This window comes from Lepus europaeus, chromosome 14 (genome assembly GCF_033115175.1).
Source record: "Lepus europaeus isolate LE1 chromosome 14, mLepTim1.pri, whole genome shotgun sequence".
NCBI classification, from domain to species: Eukaryota; Metazoa; Chordata; class Mammalia; order Lagomorpha; family Leporidae; genus Lepus; species Lepus europaeus.
Window position 1 is genome coordinate 92,926,247 of NC_084840.1, and position 20,739 is coordinate 92,946,985.

Genomic DNA, 20,739 nt, shown 5'->3' on the forward strand with positions numbered 1-20,739 from the left:
TGCCTGGAAACTTAAAGTATTGTTGTATTTGAATTGTCAAGAATACATCCATTGGCCGGCGCCGCAGCTCACTAGGCTATTCCTCCGCCTGCGGCGCCAGCACACCGGGTTCTAGTCCCAGTCAGGGCGCTGGATTCTGTCCCGGTTGCCCCTCTTCCAGGCCAGCTCTCTGCTGTGGCCCGGGAGTGCAGTGGAGGATGGCCCAAGTGCTTGGGCCCCTGCACCCACATGGGAGACCAGGAGAAGCACCTGGCTCCTGGCTTTGGATCAGCATGGTGCGCCAGCCGCAGCGGCCATTGGAGGGTGAACCAATGGCAAAAAGAAGACCTTTCTCTCTGTCTCTCTCTCTGTCTCACTGTCCACTCTGCCTGTCAAAAAAAAAAAAAAAGAATACATCCGCAGGGAACTTTTCAGGAAAAAGATGAGCATGGCGAATAGTATATAGGACTGTGATAACAACAGTTTGCATTAGTGATATTTTAATAAAAGAAACTATTTTAGAAAATAAAATGCATTGAATAGCTTTCTAGTAGCCATGCATGTACTAACATTAGTTTAAAATGATGACTTATTCTGTAGTGATGACTGGAGAGAGAGGAAGGGCCTGATGGCTTACATGTAAGCAGCTGCTGCATGGTGGAACCAGCACTGTTGATGAAGTTAAAAGACGGCTTAGTATCCCAATGTGTCTCTTACTACCTGTGGGAGGTTGGAAAAAGTGACTGAATGTCAGTGACTTCATTCATAAAAATCATTTGCTTCTTAGGTATATGTAATGAACAAATGTGATAAGACACGTGAAAACACATTGAAAACACAATGTAAATTGTACATACAAATAGAAGACAAAATGATTACAGTGGTATTCAGTGACAAATTATAAGGTACTTTTTTTTGTAAACTTCAAGGACAATAAAGCAGCAAAAATACCAAAAAAAAAAAAAAAAAAGAATCTGAAAGTTAGAAAGAGCTTGTGGGTTTCTAAGCTGGGGTATGATAAGTTTTGGCAGACTGTTATTGAAAATTTCACATAAGAATATAGTGATTTGGCACTTAAGTCTGCTCTGGGATTTTTAAATGTTTTGACCTTAAATAAATTCTGCTAAACTGATAGGAAGAGAAAAACAAACACCTATAAGTCACTGTTAAGTGCTTCATATAAAGAAAACAGACAGGTTACAGAATACTAAGGAAGCTTTAAGTTAGGATGGGAGGAGAGTGGGCATGGAGCTCAGAAGTCAGAGGAAGCTTTCTGAACCTGACATTAAACTGCCAGCTAGAGGATGAGCAAAGGCCATTGCTGTGCCAGGTAGTGAAGGACATTCTGGGCAGAGAAAACAGTGCATGTTGTTAAGTTCCTCATTGTCCTCTTACCATCCCAGAATGACCAGGAGGCACAAAGCAGTGTAATCATCTTCATAATTATTTGTATATTATAATATGTAGAAAAGAAAATGAACAACTGAGTGCCTGGCCCACTTTACATGCTTAATAAATAAATGTTCTTCACTTTTTATTAAGGCTCATTCCACCTGTTTTAAAGTTATTTCATAGTGGAGAACGTTGCCAACTATATCTAATACAAGTGTTTGCTTACTGTTACTTAAGCACAACTAAAGAAAAGTCTTGCTTACTATGTTGTCGTTTTATTCAACCAATTTTCCTATCATTAAAATTGTTATCAAAAATATTTAATTTTGCTAAACCTTGTTTATATAAATGAAGCAACTTCTGTAGTGTCTTGTTTATACTTCACAAGATATACTTTGATGTTTTGTATGCAAAATAATCTTATTTAATCCTAAAACTGTTTATAATACTGGAAATATATTTAATGTATTATAATTATAGATATTAAAGAATCTGTTTAAATGTGTATTTTTTAAAATATCCTCTTATTTTTGGTGCGGAATGTAGAGAATTTGAGTTATTCTTATGGAAATATGCAAATGTATTATGTCTTCTCGAGCAGTTTCCTCTGGACTCCTGAGCTCAGTTTAGAGTCAGTACACATGAAGACAAGGTTGACTTGGTCTCCAGAGCACACAGGAGGTTCTCTGTTGAAATGTTTTGGTTTTCATACCAGCCCTCTAGTTTTTAAGCCACTTGCTTTTTAAAACAGGAACTTCAGATAGTTTTCATAGTAAGTGATTAGGAAATCTCATGCCAACTCATCATTGACGTTAATTTTGACAGAGTATTTCTGAAAGTCCTCCACAGAAGTCTGTTGATCAATCTGAGGCCACAGATCAAAGAAGAAAAAGTGTACATGAAGAAGAAGAAGACGGTAAGAACTGGGTTTTATTTTAAAAAGTCATTTGACAGAATGTTTATTCAAAATAAAAGCACGGATAGGTATAGCTGCCTACCAAGGAAAGTCACCTATTAAATGCATAGTGAGGTAAAAGAGAAGTGAGATGGCGATAGGTTGTATATCTTACCACATGTAGCAAATAGACTAACTTGTGAGTGCCAGATCTTGTAGAATGGCAGGAAATAAGCAGGAGGCAAGGAGGAAGAGAATGAACGGGAACGGCAGAGAGTACAGTGGAAATGAAGGAAAGAGAAACGGGTATACATAGTAGGAGGTGATGAAGTAGAATCATTCCTCTGTGGCCCGCCCTCCATGTATGTAATTTGATGTCACATGAAATGTTGTTACTTCATAGGATAGTGGCCAAAATAGGACTTGGAAAGAAGAGAGTAGGGTTAGTTCCGGAGAGGACAAGAACGGATTTCAACTTCAGGGAGGTAATGTAGGGATGAACGTGAAGCTGGATTCCAGGAGGGTAAGTTGAGGAAAGGAATGTGGAAGTAGACTCCGTACAGAGCAGACCTCCTCTGACTTCGGAGAGCCACCAGCGGACCTTGTTAAAATGTACATTCTGATTCAGCAGTATGGGGTTCCGCATCTTAACAGAGTCTCAGGTGACGCCTATGCTGCTGGCCCTCAGAGCCTGCTCGGGGTCACACTGTGGAGATTCCCCTTCTGAGAAATCTAGAGGAGGAGCCATTGCATAACGGTTCAAGACCTAGCAGGACAGAGGAAGAGAATTATTTTGCTTTTGTGTCTAAGCATGTTTCTCGCCAGAGGAAGGAACAAAGAGATAGAGACAGAAATGACAGATTTAAGATATAGCTGCTAAATAAGAAAGAAAGGAGTGGTGGGGATAACTTACAAAAAGAAGGTAAAGAGGAGAAGTGCGGACCACGCTCTGGAGATTGCTTTTGGAAGGAAGGGCAGTAGTGGAGGGGGAAGGAGGAGGAAAGAAGGAAGTTAGCTTAGTGGTTTGGGAATTAATGAGGAGGAGCTTGAGAGAACTCCCAAATGACTTCAGAATATTCACACCCAAACAGAGGACTTGATATTCCCGGAAGCAGAATGGAGTGCTAGAGTTGTGATAAAGTACAGCCACTCATTTCTCTCTCCTTAGCTATTAAGCATTAATAATAAATGTTGCGTTGATGTTTGTTATTAAAGTGAAATTAATTTGAAGATTGAAGCACTAATTTTCTAAAGATAACTGATTTTTTTGGAAGAGAGCTGTTTCATAAAATCCTTCTAAAGACTGACATGCTATACCTATCCAAATTACTCTTGGAAACAAGACATCATACAGTTCATTCCTTTGGTATCAAAGTTATTCTTTTCAGTAACTATTGCACTGGTATTGAAGTATAAAAGGATATTGCTAATTTGTGCCATTTCTGTTTTTTCCTTTTTGATAACTATATTTCAATACTGAAAGCTGATTATGCCTTATTTCTTAGATGTGTTTTATATACCTTCTTGCATCAGTGGACCAAGAAACTTTAAGATGTCTAAGCTAGAGGATACACGAAGTGTAGGCATACCAGTAGGCCGCATGGGTATGGAAAACAGTGTGGATTTTTACGAACTGTTATTCTACAAGTGTATATCCAACCTGATCAATTAAGAACACCTTCTCTGCTGAGAAATGAACTATACTTTTCAGCTTAACTGTCGTTGCATCTGCATCTTCCTAAATGATAGGACATACTGAAAAGCAGGATAAATACTTGTAGGATAATGGTGGAAATTATGTTTATGTGTTGCTTTCTACCATCAGCTTTGACATTTGTCCTCTTAAGATCATGTTTGCTCCTCTGAGTAAAGAACACTTTCCGCCTCATCACTCAGCAGAGTCACACTGGTAAATGTGCACTTTTCTGCTTGGGTTACCGTCATATCAAACACAGTCTCACTTTTGAAATTAACTGCATGTTCTATGAAACCTATCTGATTCTTTTTCTCTTCACTATATTCCTGGCATGGTTCTTTCCTAATCAAAAAAAAAAAAAAAAAATTCCACAACTAAACCTAAAGGCATTATTTCCAAAGCCAAGCATGAAGACTCAGCTTTGTACTAACCCTGCATCAATTTGTGGCTGGCCCTATTGTATTTATATTTAATTGATTTTATATCCATTTGCTTCTTAGAGTCTCCTGAGAAATACTCTCATTTGAAGGTAATTAACTTTTATATTTTTATCTTGAATTATTAACTACATACTGTATGAGATACACATTATTAATCATTTTGTTTTAAAACCTATTCAGGCTGCTGTTGAAATGAAAGATTCTGTTCCAAATAAAGAGATAGGGATGAAGGATGTACAAACCTCCAGAGCAGGTAAGTTTTGTAATAACAATTTGATTCTGGGAAGAAGTACATTAAAATATTGGAGCTCATCCCCGTCTTCATAGTCTTAATTCTTTTTTTATTTCTAAGTTTGATGGAATTAATGCAGATGTCATTGTCAGTATCTATATTTTTTTTTTAGAGATTATTTACTAGAAAGTCAGAGTCACACAGAGAGAGGAGAGGCAGAGAGAGAGAGAGAGAGGTCTTCCATTCGATGGTTCACTCCCCAATTGGCCTCAACTGTCAGAACTGTGCCCATCCGAAGCCAGGAGCCAGGAGCCTCTTCCGGGTTTCCCATGATGGTACAGGGGCCCAAGGACTTGGGCCATCCTCCACTCCTTTCCCAGGCCATAGCAGAGAGCTGGATCGGAAGTGGAGCAGCCAGGATTAGAACCGGTGCCCATATGGGATGCCGGCGCTTCAGGCCAGGGCGTTAACCCACTGCACCACAGCGCCGGTTCCCGTATCTATATTTCACAACAAGGTAGTTATAAGCCATAAGAAAGAGGGATTTTTGGCCAGCGCATGGCTCAACAGGCTAATCCTCTGCCTGCGGTGCCGGCACCCCAGGTTCTAGTCCCGGTTGGGGCGCCGGATTCTGTCCCAGTTGCTCCTGTTCCAGTCCAGCTCTCTGCTGTGGCCCAGGAGTGCAGTGGAGGATGGCCCAAGTCCTTGGGCCCTGCACCCACATGGGAGACCAGGATAAGCACCTGGCTCCTGGCTTCAGATCAGCGCGGTGGACCAGTCGCAGTGCACCAGCTGTAGCGGTCATTGGGGGATGAACCAACGGAAAAGGAAGACCTTTCTCTCTCTCTCTCTCTCTCTCTCTCTCTCTCTCTCTCGCTGTCCTCTCTGCCTGTCAAAAAAAAAGGGGGGGAGATTTTAAAAATGTAAATTTTAACTCAGATGTTTCCACTTTTATGTTTCTGTATCCTGAAGTTCCCAGTTTGGAATCCCTATACTTTGTAGGGAGTCACAGATAAATTCAGAATCTCAAGGTTTTTCTAATCCTTTAGAATGCTGTGTATTTCTTATCTTTACCTAGAGCAAGCTTTACATGATAATATGTCATTAGTGCTTTAACTTAATTATTTCATCTTGGACTTGTTACATTGGTGATCGTAAGCCAGTCTGATGTTTTGATTATCCAACTGTGTATGTGTGTATGTATCTTTGAATATTTAAAATGAAGACAATGTTAAATCATTCCTTATTACTGTAGTAGATTCAGTCTTTTAAAACAATGATTCTGAAACTTTTTGGATATAGGGTGCTTTTATATATTAAAAATTATTCCCTGTTCCAAAGAGCTTTTGTTTAAGTGGGTTGTTCAGTTGATAGTTACTGTATTAAAAATTCAGACTGAAAGATTTTAAGTACAGTCATGTGCATTCATACATAATAGCAATTAGAACAGTGATCCAGGTGTGGGTGTTGTGGTGCAGGAGGCTAAGCTGCTGCTTGGGATGCCTGCATCCTGTGTCAGAGTGCCTGTTCAATTCCTGGTACTTTTTGCTTTGAATCCAACTTCCTGAGGCACCATATGATGGCTGAGGTCTCTTGAATCCTCATGAAAGACCAGAACGGAGGTCGAAGCTCCTGACTGGCCTGGCCCAGCCCTGACTATTGGAGCATTTGAGTTGCAGATTAAACTAGCTGGTGGAAGAGCATGCTCTCTCGCTCTCTCGCTCTCTCACTCTCTCTGTTACTCTGCCTTTCTAGTAAGTTGAAAATAGAAAAACATTTTTTTAAAAAGAACAGTGATCCATTACCCATTAGATCTAATGGGTTTTGACAGGTCATGTATCTGAAAAACTCCATAGCACACTTAGAAGACAATGAGAGTGACAGTGGCAAATAGCATTTAGTATTATTTAACCTTTTGGTACCTGATGAACTCCAGGGGTTCTTGGGTCATTATCTAGAACCACCATTTAAAACCCTACTTTAGGCCGGCGCCGTGGCTCAACAGGCTAATCCTCCACCTGCAGCACCAGCACCCCGGGTTCTAGTCCCGGTCAGGGCGCCGGATTCTGTCCCGGTTGCCCCTCTTCCAGTCCAGCTCTCTGCTGTGGCCCGGGAAGGCAGTGGAGGATGGCCCAAGTGCTTGGGCCCTGCACCCCATGGGAGACCAGGAGAAGCACCTGGCTCCTGCCTTCGGATCAGCGCGGTGCGCCAGCCTCAGCGGCCATTATCGGGTGAACCAATGGTAAAGGAAGACCTTTCTCTGTCTCTCTCTCTCACTCTCCACTCTGCCTGTCAAAAATTAAAATTAAAAAAAAAAACCCTATTTTAGAGGTATACACATTGTGACACAATGAGTTAAGCATCACTTGTGGTGCCAGCTTCCCTTGTGGGTACCAATTTGTGTCTCAGCTGCTCCATTTTCTATCCATTCACCTGCTGTTGTGCCTGGAAAAGCAGCGGAAGTGGCCCAAGTGCTTGGGCCCCCTAAAGAAGTTCCTGGCTCCTGACTTCGGCCAGTTGTGGCCATCTAGGGATTGAACTAGCAGTTGGAAGGTCTCTCTCCCTCCCCCTCTCCCCCTCTTTCCCTCTCTTTCTCCCTCTCCCTGTGTAATGTTGCCTTTCAAATCAGTCAATCAACAAATCTTTAAAAAAAAACCTGTATAGGGTTCTTGGATGTCAGATGATAAAAGTGCCCTTGATGGTGATAATGATGAAACAGTCTTTAAAGCTTAACTTCTGTGTTTCTAGCTTTTCTCCTTCACTTATCATAAAAAAACATAAGTCTGATAATTTTGTTTATAAAGGAAGAAGGCAAATAGTTGTTATATATTCATTTCCTGTCTCATGGATCTAGCATGGATCTAGATTTATCCTATATTTTTGTGGAAATAATTACATCACTTAAGGCTATCAGTTTTCATACAAATTTAGGATATTCACCCAAGGTTTAAAAAGTGAATTCTGAAGATAATGGTGCATTAAGGAAAGAACATGTCATTGTAATTAAAGTTCCTTTTTTATTTAAATTAGTTATTCATTTAGAGTTATTTTAAAACCTGTCTTTATAATCCACTCAATACTGTCATGCATATTCAGACTTAAAATGGTTGGACACATGTTCTACTCATTAAAAAAAAATCAAACTCATATCCTTAAAGAAAATTTACTAATTAGCAAAACTCACTGGAAGAAAAAGTATGTAATAAAGAGTATTCAATTAATCAAATACTAAAAAATAAAACCTAGCAAAAATGACAGGTAAAAATTAAGCTCATCTAAATGAAGGTCATGTGAAATAGAAACAATTGAGAAGTAACGTGTAGAGAAGAGGACATGGCACTGCTTCTCTGAAGACAGAATTTGTACGTTAGTCAGATTTGTATCTTATTTATGATCTAATAGTTTGAAAATTTTTTCGTTTTCAGAATTTTAGTTTGTGATTCCAGTAATTTGATGCTTAGTAACATGACTTGTCAAAGGTCAGGGACTTTAAAGTTGATGATAAATATTCATTTGAATCACAGCCGAGATCAGTCGGCATACATAGAATTGAGATAGATGACCTTACTAGATGAAGAAAAGTTTAATATTGGAGTTGGGTTTCTTTAGGGAATTCTCTCCATGAGTGTTGTGAATCACAGGCAACAGAAAATAAAGAGCAAGAAAAATAATAGCAAGAAAAATAATAAAGCCCGTAGAGCAGTCAACCCTAGAATCCTGCATAGCTTCATAATATAGTTCCTGACTTCTCAAAAATCACTACATGGCAAAATGTACTGTGCTAACTTCCCTTAAGCAGCCTGCAATCATCATCACACCGTTTAGCAAGCCATTTGTATTGTTCTTCGTCTTTTTTTTTTTTTGGACAGGCAGAGTTAGAGAGAAAGATCTTCCTTCTGTTGGTTCACCCCCCAAATGGCTGCTACGGCCGGTGCTGCGCCGATCCGAAGCCAAGAGCCAGGTGCTTCCTCCTGGTCTCCCATGCGGGTTCTGGGGCCAAGCACTTGGGCCATTCTCCACTGCCTTCCCGGGCCACAGCAGAGAGCTGGTCTGGAAGAGGAGCAACCAGGACAGAACCAGCGCCCCAACCAGGACTAGAACCCGGCACCCATACGGGATGCCGGCACCCATACGGGATGCCGGCGCTGCAGGCGGAGGATTAACCAAGTGAGCCACGGCGCCGGCCTTTGTATTCTTTAACCAAAGCAACATACAAACAACAAGGAGAATTGGGGGAAACAGTAGTTTTATTTAGACTTGGGTACCAGCATTGTATTTAGAACTTTCACCAGATGGGAACACCATGCAGAGATGTAACAGTTACCTGCCCAAACACAGTCTGGTTTCTTCGCTTTATTTTTGCAACTCTGAATACACAAGTGTTAGAACTATATGCAACACAATTTTAGTAAAGGGCTTTCTAAGACCAAATATTGAGTTATTTCTTACAAATTCTATGACTTTATATATGATAGAGTTGACTTCCTGGTATTGATGGGAATCACTGGGAGTTTGCTATAAAGTATCTCCTTGGCTGTATCCACATGGTTCATTATTTTGTTTTCTTATTTTGTAAGAAATACTGTTTTTTTTAAAAAGATTTATTTTATTTATTTGAAAGAGTTACAGAGAGAGGTAGAGACAGAGAGTAAGGTCTTCCATCCGCTGGTTCACTCCCCAGATGGCTGCAATGGCTGGAGCTGCGCCGATCCGGAGCCAGGAGCCAGGAGCTTCTTCCAGGTCTCCCACGTGGGTGCAGGGGCCCAAGGATTTGGGCCATCTTCTACTGCTTTCCCAGGCCATAGCAGAGAGCTAGATCGGAAGTGGAGTAGCCGGGTCTGGAACCGCCGCCCATATGGGATGCTGGCACTGCAGGCCAGGGCTTTAACCCTCTGCACCACAGTGCTGGCCCCAAGCAATACTGGTTTTAAGAAGTGCTTTGTGTGTGTGTAAATATGAATATAAGTGTACGTATAAATTTTAATACTAGGACACTCAGTATCTCTTGGTACTATCTAACGACTTCTGCTGTGTATTCTACTTTATGTGCAAAGTAGTGCAGTGCCCTTAATCCATCATATGATCAGGTAGTTGCCTTTTTTTCATTATTTGTAGAATTAAAATTGTGTTTTATAAAAGTTATCAGTTATCTCGTTGAGAGGTGACTATAAGCTGTAAATTCAAAGTTTCTGACCTATCCCAATGGCTTGTTTGCTCTTATTTCTTCATAAATTTAGAAGATCCTAGAAGCAGGACTTTTAAAACAAAATGCCTGTGTTCCCTCAACCCAGGAAGATAGGAAACAGGAAAGTACACAAGCAAACACAGCATCTGTAACAGTTCTGGCAGGTCATTTCACCTCTCATTGGGTCCTTCTGTAAAGTCACGAGCACAGTCTGTGTCTCTGGGACCCAGAAGTGCACACTTACTCCTTTAGTACAAGTTCATTCTGAGCTAGGAACCGATCATTTTTTACCCCAGATGTTTGGAGGCATTCCCTGAGTGCAGGTCTGCACCCTTGCCACTTAATGCCTCGCCCTCCCCGGACTCATATGCACCTCGCGGTCATCCTCCCCACAGCATTTCAAGTGATCCAAGGCCAGTATGGCCACAGCAGTTCTTTAAAATGCAAATGTCCAAGTGTCTTACAACTGTGTAGAAGACATCCCACATCTGTCTTCTCCTGACTCTCCATCCTTGGCACTTCTCCCGGTCTGCCCTTTCTCTGGCATTATCGAGCTGCTTGGCAAGGCCTTCCTCACCAATCCCTGTCTTTAGGCTGATACGAGCTTCTCTGCCTCTCTCGCCGCTGCCTTGTGTGCATTCATTTTTTCCTGCCCTCCACCCACTGTTTTTTTTTTTTTTAAAGGCAGAGTTACTCAGAGGTGGAGCCAGACTTTTTTTTTTTTAAATATTTATTTTATTTATTTGGAAGACAGAATTACAGTGAGAGGTAGACACAGAAAGAGAGGCCTTCCATCCGCTGGTTCACTCCACAGAAGGCTCAACTGCCGGAGCTGCACCAATCTGAAGCCAGGAGCTTCCTCCAGGTCTCCCACGCGGGTGCAGAGGCCCAAGGACTTGGGCCATATTCCACCACTTTCCCAGGCCATAGCAGAGAGCCAAATCGGAAGTGGAGCAGCCGGGACTCGAACTGGTGCCCATATGGTATGCCGGCGCTTCAGGCCAGGGTGTTAACCCACTGCGCCACAGCACCAGCCCCAGGAGAGGTCTTCTACCTGCTGGTTCACTCCCAAAATGGCCACACTGGGCAGAGCTGAGACAATCAGGAGCCAGGAGCTTCTTCCCAGTCTTCCACCTGGGTTTGGGGCTCAAGGACTTGGCCAACTTCTGTTGCTTTTCCAGGTCATCACAGAGAGCTGGATCAGAAGAGGAGCAGCTGGAACTCGAACTGGGGCCCTATGGGATGCCAGCACTGCATCGCCACCGGCCCCCCTCCACCCATTTTAATCTGGTTAATCTCGAACATTAAATTTCAGCTCAGACATTATCAGTAGGAAAGCCACCCCTGCCTATTTTATTTATGTTCTTAAGCCCCAGTGCTTAACACTTAGTGTGAATTCAAAAAAGAATTATGGGGGCCGGTGCTGTGGCGCAGCGGGTTAATGCCCTGGCCTGAAGCGCCAGCATCCCATATGGGCGCCGGTTCTAGTCCTGGCTGCTCGTCTTCCAATCCAGCTCTCTGCTATGGCCTGGGAAAGCAGTAGAAGATGGCCCAAGTCCTTGGGCTCCTGCACCCACGTAGGAGTCCCGGAAGAAGCTCCTGGCTCCTGACTTCGGATCGGAGCAGCTCCGGCCATTGTAGCCATCTGGGGAGTGAACCAGCAGATGGAAGGCCTCTCTCTCTGTCTGTACCTCTCTCTGTAACTCTGTCTTTCTAATAAAATTAAATAAATCTTTTAAAAAACAAACAAAAAAAGAATTATAGAGTAAAATAAAGACTCTTCATGCAAACATGGCTTAAGAGGTTGTCCTCTAAATTTAGAAACAGTGAGGGAAAACATATAAAGAAATTATCATTCAGATAGTAAAGATGCAGTAGAAAAATTGATTCCTAATGTAGCTCTAAAGAAACACCTGTTTCTCTGGGGAAAGACAGCCATAATCCAGGAAAACTTCACAAAGCAAGCTGAATCTTAAAAGATTCTTCAAATAATAGAGGAAAACATTTCAAATATACGGAGCAGAGATTTTACCAATGAGCATATGAAAAAGTAACTAATTTTGGAACCTATGAATGAAAAACATGCTAGGCATGTTATTAAAAAGGTGTTGTTACAAGGCAAAGATTGGTGTGTAGTGTGACTTTGTATGTTTCCTCCATAGTTCAAAATTTTGTTTCTGACAATGTTATTAAAAAGGTATTGTTACAAGGCAAAGATTGGTGTGTAGTGTGACTTTGTATGTTTCCTCCATAGTTCAAAATTTTGTTTCTGACAACATTATTCCTTTATGTTGGATAGATGAATTTGTGAATGAATATTTCGAATATTGGTGTGCCTTGAATCTGGTTGCATCTAGTGTCTTCCCAAGCAGTTTTTTCAACCTTTGGTTAATTGGCAGTATTTCTTAAACAAGTACATATGTAGCCAAAGATTAACCTGAATTTAAATTTCAATTAATACAATAAAAATTTTATTTTCTATGTGTTTTTATAAAGGTTATAGTGTCTAAATGCTAAGTAGTTTATTTTAAATAGATAAATAGTTTTATAGTAGTAGATTTAGAAATTCAAATGATAAAAAATATGAACCAAAACACCATTAACTGGAAATTAGGCCTAGACATATGCCTCAGTCTAGTGGTCCCAAAAGCCTTTCGGGTTTGTGACTCATTTGCTCCAAAGAAATTGAAGTATGTAACTCGAATAGACCAATAACAACACAGTGTTTCTGCTGTTACAGACCGTTACAAGGAGACAGAAGTAGTGCAAGACACACCCAAGAAGCCATTGGATGGTAATTGCCGTGCTAGTGAGTGTGAAAGCATGGAATCTGAACTAGATGATGTGAGTTCTTCTCCACCACACAGTGACTTAGAAATGACATCCGAGGAAGAGCAAGAAGAGCTCGAAGGTGGTGAAAATAAGCAGCCACAGGTAGGTAAAAACTTCAGTTGTCTGATTTAATAATGTTTCATTGCTATAATAACATAGCACTGTCCTAATGAAATTACTTTTGAGACTAGTTTTTTTAAAATCAAATCACAATTTAATATTTAATCTAAAAATCATCTTAAAAATTTATTGGTTTTTTTTTTTTATTTTAAAGGCAGAGAGAGCGAGCATTTTTCCATTTGCTGGTTCACTCCCCAAATACCCACAACAGTTAGGACGGGACCAAGTCAAAGATGGGAGCTGTGTTGTGAGTGGTAGAGAGAGACCTTAACTGATCACCCAACTCATGTTTTTCATCTTTCCACAATATCTTACTTTATTGATTATTCCCGGAAAGTCAGCAACAGGAGCCACAGGCCTGGGGTACCCAAAGATAACTGTGCCACCTCATATTTGTAGGCAAGGGCAAACTTTTGCATGGTCAATGACAAATTCTTAAAGCAATAACATAACCCAAGCAGTGATACCTGTAGGTAAAATAATTTAAGTTGAAAGTCAGTTGTAATAATAGTAAGGATGGCTAGTAGGTTCAAGAGTCTCAGCCTAGTGGGAAGTTAACTAACCAGGTCAAAATGAGTGGAGGATCACAGGAGGCTGATCCAGGTGAGTGGGTCTTAAGCCACACGTGGATTTCCCTTCAGCCAGTGAGCTTTTCCTTCAGACTTTATTCCAATAACTGTAGGATCTGGCCTCAGATTGAGACGGTCAAGGAGCTTCAAGGCAGTTGCCAGGTTGTTGGGCCACACGGCTTCACAAGACGACGTACAAAGGCATTCCCATTGCTGTCTGAGATGGGTCCTCTTTATATATTCTTTTCTTAGCTTGTTTTTCTGAAGTTCTAAGTCATTTGTCCAGCCTTCTTGGGATATGCAGATATGAGTCTGTATAAATCTTGTTATTGTAGCTTTATCTATACTCACAGATGCAGACCTGAAGTTACAAAATAATTTTTCTATTCTATTAAGTCATTATGCAGCTCAAAACATCTTACTTTAAAAAAAGTTCCAAAAGCAAAATAGAATTACTCGTGTCAAGGAAGCAAAGTAGAGTAGGTTTTGCCCAGTTTTTGATATGCTCTGTATAAGTCAGGAACTCAACCTGGTTCTCCCATGTGCGTGGCAGGGATCCATCTACTTGAGCCATCCCTACTCCTCCCACAGCCTGCGTTAGCAGGAGGCTGGAACGAAGAGTGAAGGCAGGACTTGAACTCAGGTACTCCAAAATGAGTGCAGATATCCTAAGTCATGGCTTTGTTGCACCAAACACCTGCCCCTAAAAAAACGCTTTAATCAGTTACAAAATTCTAAATATTCTTAGAGTCTGTGCTAAGTTATAAGTAAGCTATCCTTGGAATTGAGGCAAAAAAATCCTAAATATTGTTGGCCCTTCCATTTTTATAACCATTTATGATTAAAAAAACAAAGGTAGTATTAAATATTGAATCATAGGACTGAGCAGTTTAAATTATATACAGTATAACAGGTGATGGCCATTGAGGTGAATTCATGTTAAAGGAGCAATCATTCTCATTGGTTCACAACTTGCAGTTTATTCCCTCCCTCCCTCCCTCCTTCCCTGTCTCTCTCTCTCTTTCTTTCTTTCTTTCTTTCTTTAAGATTTTATTTATTTGAAAGGCAGAGAGACAGAGAGGTCTTCCATCTGGTTCACTCCTAGATGGCTGCAATGGCCGGAGCTGTGCCAATCCAAAGCCAGGAGCCGGAGCCTGGAGCTTCCTCTGGGACCTGGGCCATCTTCTACTGCTCTCCTGGGCCATAGCAGAGAGCTGGATCAGAAGAGGAGCAGCTGGAAATAGAACCGGCTCCCATATGGGATGCTGGCACTGCAGGCAGAGGATTAACCTGCTGTACCACAGCGCCAGCCCCAAAGCTTGGCAGTTTCATATCACAGGTCACTGATGCCAAGGTTCAGGATTATTCTGCCTGTGCTTGGTCTCTAATTGACGTCAGTGTCCACATTCAATGAGAGAACGAGTCGTAACATCAACCCGCCTGAATATTAAGAGTCATACCTCGGGGGAGTGAACCAACAGATGGAACTCTCTCCGTCTCTCGCTTTCTCTTTGCTTCTCAAGTTAATAAAATAAATAAAATTTAAAACAAAAAAATAATAGTTCAGGAAAGCCTTCTTATTGTCTTTGTTTCTTAGTCAACTTAAGTCTCTGTCAGTCTTCCAAGTATCATGTGAACTGGGGAACTAACATAGCCATTACAGCATGTGGCCTCTGAACCAGGGGAAGCATAAAGAACGTTAAGCAATGTTAACAATCTCGAGGGTCATTTCCTATTCGTATAAAGATAAATTACATTTATTTAAGCAATAAAAAGGAATATGATGGCTCTCTGCTATCGCCTGGGAAAGCAGCAGAAGATGGCTCTGAGCCCCTGCACTGACAAGGGGAATCTGGAGGAGGCTTCAGGCTCCTGGCTTCAGATTAGCTCAGCTCTGGCCATTGCAACCATTTGGCGAGTGAACCAGCAGATGGAAGACCTTCCTCTGTCTCTCCCTCTCTCTGGGTCACTGCATCTCAAATAAATAAAATCTTAAAGAAAATGTATCCAGTCTTGACAATTAGGACACATTTTTTTTAAGCCAAGCTAATCTGTTTATTTTATTTACATGTATGCAAGATTATCTATTGCACTGAAACCATTGGAACTTATCATCCTGATGTGATCACTTTGGATATTTTTGACAATATACAGAATCATGTTTCTTTTGAATCAGACTTTTACATTAGGCTCTTTAATAGAATCTGATAAGTTTGGGGAAATATGATTTTATCACATAAATAGCATAAAACCTTTACTAAAAATTTAGAATTTAACTCCGAAGTAGAAAGCTGAATTTGGAGATAGAGTTTTAAAGCTATACAAAAAATCTAAAGAGAATCTCCTTTAAAAAGTAAAAGTATAGGAGGCCTCCTTCCCCTTACTTTGCTAAAGTCTCAGTTCTAATTTATCTCATTGGTTTAATGACTTTATCTGGTAATTTATCTGATTCAGCATATGGAATTATGTTATCTCTGTTTCTCTTTTGATGCCATAAAATGCTAGGTAAGCCTACTCTGGGACCTCTGAATAAATCACCCAACTCATCTTGTTTTTCTTCCCATTATCAGTAGACAGTGGGACTACAGTAGATAATTACTGACACATCGTCAGCTGTAAAATGTTATGGTTAACAAATGTAAAATTTGAAAGCTCTCATTTTCCAGAATCTCCTATTAGCAATTCACCAGTTACCCTCTACTCCCTATCAGGTGTGAAATTTCAATTGCTAGATTTCAGTGAGTACTTTCACTTTTTGGCTATCCCAGGGTCCAAATGAAAAGAGAATGCAAAATGTAGAATGTAAAAGGTAGTGGGATCAAGACGATCAAGCTTCCTTCCTGTTACTGAAACCCTGTAACGTCATGTCTTCTACATCTGCGTGTTTAATGCAAAGATCCAGCAGTAAAAAGAGAAGACACATTTTATGTCCTTGCCTTTGTATTTCTTCCAAATAGGGGGTGAAATCTTAGATAGTGAAGAGCGGATGGGAATAAAGTATAGATTTAAAAAGAAGCCTTTTTGAAATTTTGAAAAGTTCCTTTTTTTTTTTTTAAAGATTTATTTATTTGTTGGAAAGAGTTAGAGAGAAGCAGAAGCAGAGAAAGATGTCTTCCATCTGGAGGTTCGGAAGTGGAGCAGCTGGGATTTGAACCAGTGCCAAATGGAATGCTGGCACTGCAGGTGGCGGCTTTATCTGCTATGCCACAATGCTGAATTCTTGTTCTGTTTCTTTCACTCAAACAGAAAGGAAGCAGAATTGACAAAGATTTCAATGACCTAGAATGATAAAGTAGGCACAAAAATGTTTTTAATTTACTAAAATCATGACAGTTAAACTAAGAATGGAAACAAAGTTCTTTTTTATTGAATAAAGTAGTAATAGTTACCCATAATGTGAAATTTTCATTAAAGTTTGAGGAAGAAAAAAAGTACCAAAGTAGCCAAGTGGAAGTATCAGGAAACTTGTCTGATGGTGCTGCTGCTCCTAACAGCACTGGTGGATTAACTCAGCAAAGAAGGAGTGGAAAAACTGGTAACCAGCAAATTGCCATTAAGGAGAATGAAGAATATGATGGGTAAGCCAATAACAATATGTAACAGCAGGTGATTGTTACTGTCCTATAAAATTTTTCTAATTTGGGCTAATATTCGTGATCTATGACTTGTATCCTTTTACTTAGTATCTTTAGCCTTCCCTAGTAGTCAGAAAATTACAGATTAATAAACAATGAGATGTGTTTTACAATTATATTGAAAATATTTTATTAAAAAAAGGTAGGCAAATATGAGGAAAAAGTTATACATTGTTGGTAAATTAAATAGGTAAGTCCATTTTTATGGGTTATTTAGTTGCATGTATCAAAACTTGATTTAGGTCATCTTTTTAACCTTGTAACACCTTTATTTCTAGGACTCAGTTCTATAGGAGAACGTGACCTATTGTGCACACATACACCTGTGTTAAGGATATTTACTACATTTTACATATAATATCAAATAGGACAGTATATAAAGTAGTATAACATACATTAAGAATATAAAATATGAATGTATAAACATGCTACATACATTATGCACATGATGGACATTTGTTACAGCATTGTCATAAAGTTGGAGATAGTCTGAATACCCATCAGAAAGGAAGTAATTGAATTGTCATGCCCATAAAACAATTTAATATGCAGTCATTTTTTTAAAAAATGAGATTAGTTCTAAAATGTGCTGATCATTTTACCATGACTGTATAATGTATATTGAAAGCATTTGTTGGATGACATATCTAGAGCAAATGTTACTAGAATGCAAGGAATCACAGCAGAACTGCAAAGGGAAGCTCCGTGCGACACTGGCCCTCTGCCTTGTTACCAACAGCGCAGCACCTATGGCTAAGCCACCGCCAGCTGCACCTTGCTGACTGGTCTTTTCATACGGTGCGTGTTGGAACGTACGTCAGATTTTGTCATTCCTCTACTACAAACTTTGTAATCGCCTCTCTCTGCACTCAGAGTGCATGCCACGTCCGTCCTCAGGTCTGCAAGGCAATGTGTGGATTTTCTCTGACTGGAACTTCTGCTGCAGACACTCTTGGAATCATTGCATAGTTGAAGCTTTTCCCTGGCTCACTCCTTCTATGTCTTCAAGACTTTACTTGCTCAGCAAGGTCTTTCCTGGCTATCTTGACTAGTATTTCCACCACCCCTCCCCTAGAAAATATAAAAACTTCATGTCCCTGCGTTGGTGTTTCTCTTCTCACATTCTCTCTCCTCTAGCTGGTTGTCAGTGTGTGTTTATTTCTGTCTTACAAGTGGGGGTTTTGTCTGTTCACTGCCACATCCTCAGGGCCCAGGGCCCAGCAGCCAGTAAGTAGCTACTCACTACATGTTTGTGAATGAGTGAAGGATTGACCCCAGGGGTATTGAGACAGTGGACTACTTCTCCCTTAAAAACTGTTTGATGTGCTCTATTCTAACAATTTGACTTAGCAATTATTAACATTTGCATTCTTTAGGCTCTTTCTAATGTATATTAATGTTTTTCCATTGAGGGCAAAAAAATCCAAAATTATATTCACAATTATGTAATTGGTACTTATGATAGTTTTAATTATGTTAAAATGGATCAAAGGAATTACAAATTTTATTTATATTCTCTTAAGAAAAATAGTCACTTTCTGTATAAGATGTCTAACATGGGACTTACCTCACCAAATTCCTGTGAGGATTAAAGTAAGTTTAACATATGGCAGTGCTTAAATTCCACTTAGTAATTGCATTGTAAGTCCTGAAAAAGTTACTCTAGTATTATTAAAAGGAATTTCCCTCATCTAGCAGTACTATCCTAATGGGTTTTAGTGCCCATAAAAGAGTTTTTATTTGAGGCCGGCGCCGCAGCTCACTAGGCTAATCCTCCGCCATGCTGCGCCGGCACACCGGGTTCTAGGCCCAGTCGGGGCGCCGGATTCTATCCTGGTTGCCCCTCTTCCAGGCCAGCTCTCTGCTATGGCCCAGGAGTGCAGAGGAGGATGGCCCAAGTCCTTGGGCCCTGCAACCCATGGGAGACCAGGAGAAGCACCTGGCTCCTGCCATCAGATCAGCGCGGTGCGCCGGTCGCAGCGTGCCGGCCGCGGTGGCCATTGGAGGGTGAACCAATGGCAAAAAGGAAGACCTTTCTCTCTGTCTCTCTCTCTCACTGTCCACTCTGCCTGTCAAAAAAAAAAAAAAGAGTTTTTATTTGAAAATCATTTTTTAAAATACAATGCATAGATTTCAGAATCTTTTTACACCAAAATAAACTTTTAGTGCCATTTCCCATGAACTCTTTCAAGTTCCTTCTAATAGTTCCTTGTTTATAGTTAGTACTTCCTAACTAGTTTTTGAATTAATAAATTCAGTTTTTGAATTAAATAATTTTACAAAAATTAGTTTTTTAAAAATTTTTACTGTCAGAATTATTAGAAAACACTGGATTATTTTAATGGTTTTTGTTTTTAAAGACACAGTCCTGCTTTGCATATGGAGGAAGTAAAGAAGAATGAAAATGAAAACTGGACATCCAGAGAATCTGGGATTGCACCAGGGTTTGGGAAGACCAGTTCCCCAGCTGGCGGCCCACTCGACCTCAGTGACGACTACAGCTGGAGTGAAGTGGATCAGGGTGAAACAAGGTAAAATCTCTCAGTTCTTTGTTTCCCTGTGAAGGAAATAGGATAGCGTCACCTGCAGGCCAAACGAGAATACTGCACTTTGTCAGTGCTGCTAAAAGGTGGACAAAGATGAAGACAGAAGGTGTTGATGGGAACAGTTTCCATACCTGGCTGCCGAGGAACTCTGACTGTAGCAGAGGAGCATAGAGCGCTTGGGGAATTTTTACTGAGAAGGATAATAGGGAAATGGCTTCTAGCTGAAGGAGAATGCAGGATTCACGGAAGGTTACTTCCTTTTCTTTTAAAATAGAAACCCTTACAGTGTGTTTGTATGCCATTGAAGTGAGCTGGTAGAGAAGAACGTATTCCATTTAATGTTGTTTGCATATCTCAGTATCAGAAAGCTTGCTGCATTATCTTTTAAAGATTTATAGTAAATGTTAGGTTTAGAATTTTTATTCATGTATAATTTTGTGGTAGCAGCTGTGGTTCATTTGTTATTGGCTCAGAAATACAATAGTCTTTTTTAAAAAAAATTTTTTTTGGTTTGCTTAAAGAGAGAATGAGAAAGATTTTTAGAGAAAGAGAGTTCTCATGTACTGGTTCACTTAACTACCTGCAGCACCTATGGCCAAGCCAGGAGTTGGGACCTCAACCCAGGTCTCCCACTTGGGTGGCAGGAGCCCAACTGCCTGAGCCATCCCTGCTACGTCCCAGGGTCTGCATCAACAGGAAGCCGGAGTCAGGAGCTGCAGGCAGGCATCACACCCAGACACTGATGTGGAACATGGTAGCTGCTTGGCTAAACGCCTTCTCAGAAATGGAGCATTCTAACAGAACTGAACATGGAAACAGTGACCGAAACTTAAACTCATAGATTTTTCAAAAGTATGTATAGTAAACATAGAAACATATAGGCCATGTGGAATAGAATTGTCATTCCTTGATGATGCTGCCTCTTAGAATTTCACTAACAGCTTCCTCATGAATACATATGATTTTCTCAGGTTATCTAAAATAGTTGTTCAGATTCTGGGGATGTTGCATATGTATAACAGAAAAGTAAACTATTGATAATCTGTCACAAATGATTACTTTTGGATGATAAAGTTCTAAGGTATAAAAGCTATGTTATCCCTGTACCAACAGTGGCCTGGATGAGTATTGTGAAGTATTCATTGAGTGCAGGGGTAAAAAGTTGACCAAGTGAATGAGACCTGTTAATGCATTTCTTTATTTTAAAAAAATCTTCAG

At 40.3% G+C, this 20,739-nt stretch overlaps 1 protein-coding gene across 2 annotated transcripts in view; it reads left to right on the forward strand.

Annotated features, from left to right (window-relative positions):
• The window catches only part of ANKRD26 (ankyrin repeat domain containing 26), a 111,982-nt gene that overhangs the window by 43,867 nt on the left and 47,376 nt on the right, over positions 1–20,739 (forward strand). For both annotated transcript variants that reach the window (XM_062211142.1, XM_062211141.1), the window contains exons 12-18: positions 2,197–2,287; positions 3,772–3,870; positions 4,463–4,491; positions 4,583–4,655; positions 12,560–12,753; positions 16,755–16,918; positions 19,336–19,506. In XM_062211142.1, the coding sequence (XP_062067126.1) occupies positions 2,197–2,287; positions 3,772–3,870; positions 4,463–4,491; positions 4,583–4,655; positions 12,560–12,753; positions 16,755–16,918; positions 19,336–19,506 (821 nt within the window). The remainder of the gene's footprint in view (positions 1–2,196; positions 2,288–3,771; positions 3,871–4,462; positions 4,492–4,582; positions 4,656–12,559; positions 12,754–16,754; positions 16,919–19,335; positions 19,507–20,739) is intronic.